The sequence below is a fragment of the Balaenoptera physalus genome, assembly GCF_965194825.1.
Source record: "Balaenoptera physalus genome assembly, chromosome: 20".
Lineage (NCBI taxonomy): Eukaryota > Metazoa > Chordata > Mammalia > Artiodactyla > Balaenopteridae > Balaenoptera > Balaenoptera physalus.
The window spans coordinates 15,887,833-15,900,906 of NC_138901.1; the positions used below are offsets into that span (position 1 = coordinate 15,887,833).

At 40.9% G+C, this 13,074-nt stretch overlaps 1 protein-coding gene across 9 annotated transcripts in view; it reads right to left on the minus strand.

Moving 5' to 3' along the window:
- Positions 1–621: 621 nt before the first annotated feature.
- The window catches only part of TLK2 (tousled like kinase 2), a 106,351-nt gene continuing 93,898 nt past the window's right edge, over positions 622–13,074 (minus strand). For all 9 annotated transcript variants that reach the window (XM_082443131.1, XM_082443130.1, XM_082443129.1 and 6 more), the window contains 5 exons: positions 12,333–12,502; positions 10,970–11,108; positions 7,251–7,362; positions 5,281–5,388; positions 622–3,341 (listed from right to left, as the gene is read on the minus strand). In XM_082443131.1, the coding sequence (XP_082299257.1) occupies positions 3,168–3,341; positions 5,281–5,388; positions 7,251–7,362; positions 10,970–11,108; positions 12,333–12,502 (703 nt within the window). In that variant the 3' untranslated portion in view covers positions 622–3,167. The remainder of the gene's footprint in view (positions 3,342–5,280; positions 5,389–7,250; positions 7,363–10,969; positions 11,109–12,332; positions 12,503–13,074) is intronic.

Consider the following 13,074-nt stretch of genomic DNA (forward strand, 5'->3'; position numbering starts at 1 on the left):
TAGTTGTAAACTTCGCCTTTTTAGGAGCAAGGAACTGGACCCAAAGCTTGCTTCTAGCTCTAGGATTCGAGGAGATAACTATGTTTAAGGAGAGTTATTTTCTAAATTAAGAAACACAAGAGCTCCTTGACTGCTCATCTTCTCAGCTGGAGGAAAACCTGTCCTTCCTGGACTAGAAAGTAGGCAAGAAACAAACCCTCTAAAAAGGACAGCAGATGTGTCCAGGTCAGCCACAGAGTGGGGTGCATACGGCTCTGACTGGCGATTCTCTATTTACAGCTGCCCATGTCATGATGGACGATTCAGAGCCCAAGTCCTCCTCCTCGACCCCTGTATTCCATCCCTTCCTGGGGCCCAGTGCCTTTACCCCTGAACGGTGAGCTCATGGTCATGGCTGGGCCTTCCCCATTCTGTTCATTGCAGTATTCCCACCCACAAGCCTAGCTGTTGGCACATCAGGGGTATAAAAGATGTTGCATGAATCCACACATTCCCATCATGCCTGCAACGTCCACTGGGATTCTGCCAGCTGCCAGGATTTCTCTAGCTATACTCTAGGTGGTTAAGGGCCCCGTTTGAAGCTGGAGAACTAGAGTAAAATCAAGAGGCTGGGAAATTCACTTCTTAAAACTTATTTTAATATTTTCCCCACCCCCCAAACTGGGAAAAGCCAAAACAGTCTGGCTGGATTTAATTACAAATTAGTACACATTTTTTTGTCATTGTTTAAAGTAAATCAACATTGTGGCAATGAGGGATTATCCTTGGAAAAAGTGAAACCCATATTAACAAAATATGTCATGGAAGAACTCCACTTAGTGATTTCACTGGTTACTTACAAGTCTAGAAAAGGTCAACATTCTGCATGTTCCCTGGGGCTTATCCATGCAGTGGAAAGAGGCCTTGGCCAGACTCAACCAAGCCCAATCAGCTCCAACCAAGCCCTAGACCCAATAAAAGCAAGAAGAGAGGGCATCCCTTCTTCAAAATGAGGGTAGAAAAAGTAGATCACCAAATAAAGTCCTACAGCTTCACTCATAAGAACTTGGGGGAAAGGAGGCAGGAAGTTAGAGGGAAGTCTTAAAGATGCAGCATTCCTTCATCCTTAAAAGAAAGTTAAAAATTAAACAAACACTTCAAGATCATTGAATGAGAAGGAAGAAAAGAGGAACAGAACTTAGTTATCTTGAGTAAGTTTAAACATGGTCTCAACTTCATCCATCTCTTCACGTATACAGACACCATCCTTTCGGTGTTGTGCTCAACCTTTGAGACCCCATGGGTACTCTGCTTAGCAGCGTGAAAGTAATGGTTTAAAAAAAAGGTACGACACATACATGTGTATAAATATATATATTGCAATAAAATCGCTTTGGAAAGCTAGGGGCAACAAGGACTCTGGAGCTGACTTCCTTCCCTTCAGAGTTCCACACGACAATACACCCACGAACCTCTCTCCAATTTGGAACACTCCATCTTCCCTTAAGATCTCCTGACACTGGAGAGAGTGGGGCAAGTCCACAAAACAAACAAAGGTCCTAGAAAATGTGTCACTACTGGCATTTTTCACATGTAAAAGAAATACTAGTCATGAGTCATTTGAGAGCTCTCTACCCTTCCTGACTGCCCTCCCCCCTGCCTAGGGAACTCGCATGCCTGAATGCTGCATCTTTAAATATTTCTGGCTGAGCCCTTTTGCCACATATGTCAGTAACATTCCAAGCTGGCTACCACATGTTCAGACTCTGGCCTCCTTCCCCCTCTACTGTCGAGTGCTCTGCTGTTTCAAGGGCACGGTGGGGCCATGCGGCTCCCATTTCAGCTCCATCTTCAGTTGATCATACATCTCAGAAACAACCAAATTTAAAAAAAAATTAGTTCCAAGAGAATGTTCATATTTGAAATACCTATTTCCTTTGAGATTATTTAACTTCAATGAATCTATTAAAGCGAGTTAGACAAAGTGTGTGCGTGCACACACACACACACACACACCAGCACACACCCACAAAATTTAGGGGTTTGGAGGTTGTTTCCTGCCAAAAGATCTAACAGAGGAAAGCTTATGTGCTGATCAAGTTTTAATATCATGGCTAACAAGAAATGTACACCATTTAGCAAGCACACACGAGACTGTGGGTAGGACTCCTGATCCCTGGAGCATTTGGCTCCCCAGCCCATTTTTTGCCTACCTTTGGAACAGTTTCAATAGTTACTACATTCAGAGAATCCAAGAGGACTACATGGACAGATGAACCTTTATTTAAAAAAATAGCACTTCAAATAAATTAAAAGGGGCAACCGTCAAGTGTTCAAATTGTGAAGAAATAGTTGAAAACCTAGAGAGACTCCAAGCTGCAGAGTTCTAACCTCATTCTTTGTCCAATGGCAAAAACCCACACATCTCAGTACTCCCACTCAATTTTTTCCCTACTGAGATGAGGGAAGCAATTGCAAACAGGAGACCAGACGGAGGAGAAAGCTGCATCTGACTGGAATGAACATTGCCACGTACTTGCTAATACGGGTTTCACTTTATGACCAAATGTATTCTTTCAAAAATAAAAAAGGGGGGAGGGAAGCTGCATGTTTTTAAAAACTGAAATTATTTAGGGATAAAACACTAACTCTAGTGCCTTTAACGGGCAATAGCAACTTTTTTCCTCCGAAGTCAAACACCATCCCCAGCCGAGCCTTTGTGCTACAAGCTTTTCAGGAGATGTTACCTAAACTTTATTAAAAGAAAAGAACAAGTTTAAATATAGACACTGGACTAGCCCAGTCTTGTATTTTCAAGTCCACATTCTTCATCTGAAGCACTGCATCAGGGACCCCCCCCTGAGTCTGCATGTTTTCAAGTTCACAGTACATGGAACCAGTTTTTCTTTTTAATTTTTTCCTCACTCAGAGCAGCCACACGCAGTGGCCGTTGACGCCGGAACCTTGGGCGGGGCCTTTTCCTACGAGGCCTGGCCAGAGCTGCCCAAGGTTTCTCCTCAATGAGAATCGATGCTGTCATGCTCTATGGATGGGAAAAAAGCAAGAAAATAAAAGCACCTGGTACAGGTTTCATGAGATCCATTTGGATTCGCTATGTTCCAAACCCGCTGCTGAATGCCATTAGTCCACTTTGTGTGTGTTGAACAGTTTGTGGCTAGGAGTGGGTCTCAATTCGAAGAACTGTTATTGGACGCCCCAGAGGTTGATGCAATAGCAGCTCCAGCAGGGCTACTTGTGGAGACCGACTTTCGGATGTGAGGAAGCAAGTAGGGGTCACAGGCCAACTGCTGGACGTCGATGCGGTCCTCCTTTCGGTAGGCCAAGCATCGTCGAATAAACGCCTGAAAGGAAAGTTTCTTGAAGAAGCCTGAAGCAGATAATCCTGGCACCCCAAGAGGGGACCCAGGAGGTTCTGTAGCAGCTGCCAGGGCCCAGAGCAAACGTCTCCTAAAGAGACGGGGCTTTAGGGCCTTGCCCGGAAACTACTAGGCAGACCCAGGAGAGACATGCCAGACGCAGCATCTCTCTGTGGCCGCTGGCTCCTTCCCCAGCGAAGATGGCTGAGCCATTCCCGAGGGGGCACGGGGCATGACCTCTAAAGATCTCTGTCCCCAAAGCACAAAGACCAACGCAAAACTCCCCCTCTCTGCCTTGGCTGATGTGCATGGGCACAGTCTAACTTCATAGTTCTGCATCTACAAACCACGGTCTCGTGTGAACTTCCTGAGGAAGTGGAAATTGTAGTGACAAACTATCACCACGTGCAGGGTGAGGAGACCAACACTGACCAACACTACAGTGTGTCACAGATGGGTAAATGCTTTCTCGGTGTATCTTATTTTTCCCTGAAAGATCATCAGGCAAATGCTCAGGCACTACTACATCTAAGTAGTAAAGGAAAACCTGAACAGGACTTGTCTCCTCAGGAGTCCTGCAGACATAAAAACTTACTGATTCGGAATCCTAATTCACTACCAACATGGAGGTTTCCTTTGTGCTAGGTACGAAGAGCTATGTAGCCTCAGCTTCTACAATTGTAAACACAAAGGCCCTTACATAGATTATCTGTCTTCTCCCATTTCTTAACCAGCCAGTTCTATTTAATCACAGCCTTACAATATAATTATTTTAAATTGAACCAATTTTTAAAAATCTAAAATATTATCATCCAAAGTCCATCCTTTACATTCGGGTGGTAATGATGCCTGGATGTAGGTCCACTGATCGTAGCAGCTGTACCACTCTGGTGCAGGATGCTGACAGGGGCAAGGCTGTGCATCCGCGGAGGGGTGGCTGCGTCAGCAGGGAGTATATGGCAATGCTTTATTTTCCACTCAGTTTTGCTGTGAATCTAAAACTGCTCTGAAAAGTAAAGTCTATTTTAATATATCTAAAACATAAAATGAACTACTGATTTTCTATTTTTTTCATGTTTAATTAATAAAATTCCTGGTTTTTCAAAAGCAAAGACACCTACACATAGTTGCTTTATTAAAGCATTTGGAAAATAACAAATTCACAGAAATGAACATAAGGATCCTTTGGCCTTTAAAAATTAAGCTTTCTTAGTGAGATACCTGGAGCTGGAAGGTTTTCTTGGGATGGGCACCAATCAAATAAACTCCTTTTGCCTTGAACTTTCCCTCTACACAGCTGCCAGGGCAGGCTTTTGAAACAGCAATCAGATCACAAAGTTGCCCTGATTAAAACCTTCAACTGCCTTCCATTAGTTTACAATCTATCCTGCTGCCTCTCCTACTACTCTCCCCTCTGCTCGGCCTGCTCTGTGGACCTGCTAAGCTCACACTCACATATGAGCTTTATTCACTTCTCTCTGCTCAGAATATTCTTCTCCCAAATCTATACATGGCTCCCACCTTCACATCAGTCAAGACTGTTCAAAAAAGTCACTTCATCACTGAGGCCTTCCCCGACCATGCCATCAAAAAAGGGGGTTCCCCCCTCTCTACTCCCTTACTCCAATTTGTTTTCTTCAAAACATTTATCACCACCTGAAATGTATTCATTTTTAGTTATCGTTCATCTCACCTAGTAAAATGTAAACTCCGTAAGTATAGGAACCTTGTCTGTGTAGTTCACTGCCACACAGTCACAGCTCCTTCCACTACCTAGAACAGTGTCTAGTACTTAACAGGCACCCAATAAATGTTTGTTGTGGGAAGAGAGGGGGAGAAGAAGGTAGGGGTTGGACAAATTACCCAGAGAAATAATAGAGAAAGCAAAGCAGACATTTCTGCTGGCCGATGGGTCGAAACTTACCTTTGCTTCAGGTGTTACTACTGGCTTTGGCGGGAACTGCACTTCAGTAGCTTTGAGGATAGTATTTTCTTGTAGAATGTCTTGCTGGGACTGGTTATGGCCAAACGGCTATCATATAAAAACAAAACAAACAAAGGTAGGCCTCTGGTTAAAATTAGAGAGAACACAGACTTCCCAGGTGGCACAGTGGTTAGGAATCCGCCTGCCAATGCAGGGGACACGGGTTTGAGCCCTGGTCCGGGAAGATCCCACAGGCTGCGGAGCAACTAAGCCTGTGCGCCACAACTACTGAGGCTGCGCTCTAGAGCCCACAAGCCACAACTACTGAGCCCACATGCCACAACTACTGAAGCGTGCACGCCTAGAGCCTGTGCTCCACAACAAGAGAAGCCACCGCAATGAGAAGCTCACACACCACAACCAAGAGTAGCCCCTGCTCGCCACAACTAGAGAAAAGCCCGCACGCAGCAACGAAGACCCGACACAGCTATAAATTAATTAATTAATTAATTAATTGAGAGAGAGAGAGAGAGAACACAATTCAAAACCAAAGAGAAAGGAAAGGAGAAGACACATCTCAACAAGAACTGCTAGAAGGAACTTTGGAGATGATCTCCTCTAATTCTCTCATTTTATAGATAATGGATGGAAAGGCTCAGAGCTTAAGTAACTTGCTCAAATTCCAACATCTAGGTTAAGGCAGAGCTGGGACCAGAAGCAGCATCTGCTATATCACAACACCTCTGCTAAGCTTTGCTTACAGCAAAGATAAAGAAGATTCAGAGCAGGACCCAGCAACCTCTTTTGCCCTGAGTGATACCTGTGGGCTTTAGCAATATATATGTGTGCCACTGACAGACCCGAGACACAGATAAAGAAATGGAAACGAAGTGAAAGAGGAGAGGGGTACCGACAAAGTGGGAAAAAAACAGTCGGGGCTACTCAGTGAGTGGCTTCATCTGTGCCACAAATTGCTATCTTCTAATAAACTCCTAAAAAAAATAAGTTCACACCTAGTGTCATCTCTACAGTGTTTCTACTGAGATCACGATTCTTTCTAGATAACCTCTACCACCATTATCAGCAGCACTTCCACAATATCAGAGTATAAATAATAATTAACCCCTATTAGTTCTGAATAGTTTCCCCATGTTAGATAGGTACAATAAAGAAACAAAGCCCAAGGAGAAGTTAAAGAGGAAGCTGAGATCTGAATTAAGAGTTTGGTCTGGAGATTGTAATCAAAATATTAGGAGTCTAAGGAAGTTGCAGAACTCCCAAATGGCTTAAACCCACAGCCCAATGGGGAACGCTAAAACACACAAACACACTGGTAGCAGAAATAAGAATATAAATATACAACTGGATCCCAATATATACATTTATACAAGATATTATGCTCACAAGGAAAACACAAATGTGACAATTCATTAGCTGTAGTTTACCATCTACATTTTTACTTACACAAATAATATATCACCTTTACCAGAAGTAACAGACAATGAGTACTTTCTGACGTCACCTCCCCGGTACAGAAATACAAAGCATGCTTTTATTAATAAGAGCTCTAACTAATGGGGTGGTTGGCAATAAGAAGCCTTGCAGATTTTTCAGGTTTCAATTCTTGGGACCCTTAAGAATGGCTCTTGGGAAGACTGTATACTTTAGTAAACTATTTCATATATTTCCCTGTACATATTATCAGAATCAAAACATAGACTGGATCTGAGAACAGCAAAAAATGCATGTCTTCAACAGCCCCGCAGAATTCATTAGGTGCCCTGGGACTGAAAATTTCTGCTTATGTATAAAGCTTTTATAATCAAAGTCTGTATTTTCTTCAAACCACAACTTTCAGGATTCCATTCTGTATAACCCAATGATTAACGACAAGAGAATAATCCACACAATGCCACTGTGTACATGCACCACCTAAGACAGAAGCCACCACATCCAACCGTCTTCATTACCTTCCTTCCATAAAGACACTGGTAGAAGATCACACCCACTGACCAGACGTCAACTTTATTTGAGATCTTTGGTGGTTCTTTCCCAACCACAAAACACTCTGGTGGTAAATACCTGGGACAAAAGGGAAATAAAAATTCTTAGGAAAAAGACTGTATAAATCTAAGACATTTACAAAAAGGCAAAATAAAGACCCTGTTAGAAATAAAAATATCTAAATCTTAACAGTTGAAAAGCCAGCTTAGACCCAGCTGGATAAAGTAGATGAAAAGACACTCTAACTTAAGGAGGCAGCAATGTCCTATTATAAAGCCTTAAAATACATGTTTCTTATTTACGGAGAGAGGTGAATATTCTCCCTAGTTCCTACTTTACCCACCCCAGCCTCCTTTCCCAGTGCTGTGCCTAATATAAGGTGTCATTCAACAAGTTTTTAAAAGGAGGGGGAGCACAAAAGAAGTGCACTCCCTTTTATGACAGCTGCAGCAACAAACATTAAAATGCAACTAGAAGTGGTGTGATTTCCTTTCAGGCTGGCAGAAGAAGATGTCTCCAAAATAAATTACTATTTTAAAAGTCCAAATGAATTCAGGACCCAGTACAAATCTCTGAGGGGAGTGGCTATTCTGTCTTCTTAAGGTAGCCTCTTTTGGAAATCTAGACTAAAAATAACTACAATTATAGTCAATGGTGACATTAAAGTTCATATTATGAAAGGATATTTTACATTCCCTACTTTAAGGGTGATCAGGGGCTTATGGAAGACTAACAAATAGTGCACAAAAAGCCAAACAAACTACTAGTTATTAGCCCAACTCAATCCTCATCTGAATTCCTTCCTTCCCCACCCACCCCTGGCCTCTAAAAAGACTAGCTGGACAGCCAACCACACCAAATTGTATGGTGTGGAAGGTAAGTGCCTCTTAGCATTTAGGAAACCAAATAAATATGTTTCTCCTCATTGCCTGGAGTCTTCACCATAGCCCAGCTGGAAGGCAGAATTCTGAAGATAACAGACTGATTTCTGCAGATTTCATGCTGGCAAAATCAATTCTGTGAAAAACTATTATAAACCCCGCTGTGCTTCTGGTATAGAAATCTAAATGTATAGCTGGAAGGGAATCACAAGAGTTGAGAGGCAGAAAATGTTCAGATGATGGGCTTTTTTTTCTTTTTTTTTTTTTTAAAAGAAGTTTAGTTTCACGTTGTTCCTTTTTAACAGTCATTTTTAAATGATTAAGACCACTGACCTAGATTATTATTTCACAACGAAAGCTTTTAGCCAAAACACACATTGAAAAGTGAAAATATAGACAGAGAACTCACAAAAGGGGGTGGGGGAGAGAGAAAGGCGAAGAAATAAAAATATAGACAAAAGAATCCATAAAAAGAACAGCTCTTCCAAATGCCACTAAAACCTCCCTGAACCATTAAGTTTTCATGGTTCTTGATTCTTTAATATACATAACTTAAATATGATCTTGGATAAATAACAAATAGAACCTTGATTCTAAAATGATTTTTTTAATGTACTTATAACTTTTTGGTGGAAGTAGTGGGGAAGAAGTAAGTTCTTGTTTGTGGTGAGGAAGAACAGAGGTTGTTGGACTTATCCAAATGCAGAGCAATAATTTGGCCAAATAGACACTGTCCCTTAATAGTACAAGTCTGGCATATCACTTTCTAGGACTCAGTTTCCCCATCTATAAATGAAGAAATACACTAGTTCTTCACCCAAATAATAAGCATTCTAAGTCCCTATCAAGGACTCTGGGAGGGAGAGTAGAAGACAGTTCTAAGATACTACACTAAACTGTGTTTAAAAAACAAGCATGGTTGCATATGCCATCATGATAAAATCCTCATAGAGAAAAATGATTCTCAAGGCCTAGTCTAGGGATTACTTATTTAAAAGTAGTATTCCATGTAGAAGAATTCTGGAACAACCAAATGCCGCAAACAATCACTTAAAATCTGTTATGTCCTCCCATTCTCTCTGTATGTGTCTGGGACATAATACGAGGATGACACATTGAGGATGGTGATTAAAGTCTCCAATATGGAGACTTTTTAAACCTTCATAGAAACCCATAAAATTAATTTTCTCAGTAGCTCCCTCTCTACTTTACTCTTTATCATGAAAAAAAAATCTTCAAATATGATCTAAAGTAGAAAGAATCGTAAAATGAACCCCAAGTAAACATCATCCAGCTTCAATAATTGTCAACATGAGGCAAATCTTTGTTCATATACACCCCTCTCCACCTCCCCCAGATTACTTTGAAGCAAATCCCAAACATTACATATTTTTATTTAAATTCCAAACACTGAATTTTATAGCTTAGCAAATAGAGCAATAGGCAGCAATGAGATAATTAATTTAAACATGAAAAATCTTTACCTTTAAAAAAGAACAGCTATCAAATGAAAAGCTAAACTCCAAGTTCTGGTGAATTTATATAACAGAGGTATAGACCTTCTTCCAGAATTTCCAACAACAGATATTTTTGTATCATTTACTGACAGGAATCCACAACAACCACCAAGTGAATAAACACTGTAAATGTAGCTTCTATTTTAAACCTAGAATCTCAAAGTTTTAATTTAGGGACTGATTTTCACTATAGGTACCATCTCCACAAACAATACGGAGCAAGGGAAAGTTGAAATTTTGTGTACATGGTGTTTCTAGCAGGATATGATTGAGTCTTTCTTTAATATGATGGGAGTGGTAAGACCAGGACTGACGTCCCCCTCTTCTCTGTCTGTTTCAGATCAACAACCTCATTCCGAGAGTCACTAATCTGCTAAGGGCCAGGGCCCTTCAGTCTCAAACATAAGTGATTTGGCCAACTGACCCTGGGGTTTAACAGTATATATTCCCCCTCCCTTAGTGCTACTGGAGGCTTTTCCATGTTCAGAATTACACATCCAATGTATGGCTTTGTGTCACCACCACAGAAGTGAAAAGAAAGCTCTGGTAACATGCCTTTACAATCACAAAGTCAAATGCCTGAGCTGCAGGTATCTTTTATGGTTCTCACTGTCAAAAGTAATACTAGGCAGAGTAGGATAGGGCATAGAACAGGCAGGCAGAGCTAGCTGGGGTGGGGTGGCTGAGGGTAGATGAGTGACAACAGATGGGAAGAAATGTGGCTCAAAACCTTTTAGAACATGGCTGCCAGAAATGGATAAATTTCTTGGTAAACCATGCTCGTGTTTTCCTGTTTAGATTTCAAGGGATGCTATGGTTATTTTACATCCTAATCTTCACAACTCCTTAGTTCTTGAGAGTCCACCATCCTCAGGCAACTCTACAAACAAATCCCTCATCCCATTAACTCATGAAGAGAGAGACCTGCATTTGAAATTCTGAAAAGAATTTAAGGCCATTCTGTACATACACATGAGCAACCTCATTCTCTATCTACTCAGTAGGGGCAAACCTATGGAGGAAACAAACAACTCAAACACCTGGCCACACATAATCTCTTTCTCAATGGTTTTTCAAGAACAGAAAGACAAATTAAGACAAATTCATGTAAATACAAAGAGTCAAACTGTTGAAAAGACAGCAAATATTTGGAGAGGAAAGTCTACTATGGTATACAGCATTTTTGCCTAAGCAGACAGGATGCAGTTTAATTAATAATTACCAACACTTCAGTATAGCACAGCCACATCTCCATCAGCCAACTTGACATATCTCCCAGGTACCTACCAGTAAGTACCAGCACCTTGTGATGTTAGCTCCATGCCATCCACTGAATTGTAGCTATCGTCATCCATGATCTTGGAAAGACCAAAATCTGTGATTTTTATCTCTCCACATGCTGTACCATTTACTAAAAGAATATTACCTAAAAAGATAAAAATCTTCATGAATAAAAAAGACTTACTAATTAAAATAAACCAAGGTAATAACAGGCAAGAAGAGGACAACTGAACTGAAACTCTTACATATAACAGCAAACATTTAAATCTCTGGAATAAAACGATCTGGACTCTAGATGCTAGGGGAGAGTTGTAAGTGTCTGGCGGCAAATTTCTCTTTTCCAAGAATCATCTGCTTAATGTGCCAAAACCACCACTATGAGCAGTGGAAAAAAATAATTAACTAGCCAAAGTAAAGTATCACTTCTATGGTTGGTCAAAAATAGTGGGAAAGTTACATCCGAACTTTCAGTAAGGATCTCTTAACCACCCTGTTTAGGACAGTAGTTTCGGGGGGGGGGGGGGAATCAAAGAAAACATACAAGGGAATCTAAGCTAGTACCACAGTGCCACCTACAGCTCCTGGGGCAGGAAAATGTAATGGATTCAGTGACAGAAAACCCAATCACACAACAGCCATCTTTTAAAAAAATCACTTCATTGTGATGAATTTTTTAGTCATTTGAATTATACTAGAACATTAAAGAATAGTGAATAGTGAGATTTAACATGTAGCTATCAGAAGAGGAAAGCAAAGTTAACAACTGTGCCCACCAGGAGGTAAATGGGAATCTTCCCAACACCTAAGCTCAGCTGGTTAGAGCTGTCTACAGACAACATAGGCAGACTTCTAAGCAACAGCTCAGAATGACAACAACAGACAGAAGTAAGAAGTCTAACTGCTCTCTACTTGACTGGCGACTATCAATGTTAGATAGTAACCATGAGAAAAGATGGAAAATTCCACTCGGAATTTAATGAAATGGGAGGCATATGTGTAAACTAATTTGTTAATGTGGGGGCACTTATCAGAGAGACTTGGAGTAGAGGAACTGCTATGCAGTGTGAGTAATGGGAAAAAACGTAACCGAGCTTGCCAGAGCAGTTCTTTCTTAATCGGACTGACATCATGAACTGCCCTGGCTCTAAGACAAGGGCATTGTTTCTCCAGAGCATTTAATACGACCCACCCTCCTAAACCCAGTGCTGTGTGGCCGGGACTCTCTTATTCCCACTACCCAGGCAATTTAAAGTCAGATGTTATTAGGCCTTCTTGGTCCCCAGCCAAGTCCCCTAACTTTATAAAATTAAAAGTCACTTATAAGACCAAAGAAATACTACCAATACTGTCTCCTAAAAATTAGACATACCTGGTTTGAGGTCATAGTGTATGATGGGAGGTTTTATTTCATTTAAGTACTTTAAAGCATTCACAATCTGCATGATAATGGATCGGGCCTCTTTCTCCGACATTAATTTGTGCTGTTTCAGGTAGAAGTCCAGATCATTTCCCTCACAGTATTCCAATACTGTACAAAACCTAAACACAAATAAACCAACATTTGACCGTGGGAAAAGAGCAAGCAGATTAAGTCTAAACCAGCCCCACTGAAAACGTCAGGTTATTAGCTTCTCACTTCTTTCTTCTTTGCTCCTTAAAATATTCTTCTATTCTTTATTCAGTATTAGCTAACTGAGTGGTTTACTGGAAGAAAACTGCTTACTCTTTCGGTGAACAGCGTCTGCACCCTTCCTGTTGGAACCTGCTGTGCTAAAGTTCACCCAGGGCATACCTCTTATTGAATCAAGACTATAACAATACTGACAGGAACCGTAATGTATTTAAGCTAGATACCTCTTTTACTATCTACACAATGCTCCATTTCTAAACAAGTACCTTATGATCAAATACACAATTGTCACTGCAAACATTTTATATGACCTCAAGTGCTGACAGTGAGGACGAATCTACGGTTTGCCTAGGTCGCAAGGGCTGGTTGCATACTACCTCTCCTGCCAGACTGGCATATACTATGATTTCTCTTTGCTAAACACACAAGGTATAAAAGAGCTTTTTAAAGTATTGATGGTTCTAACAAATGTATTATTACA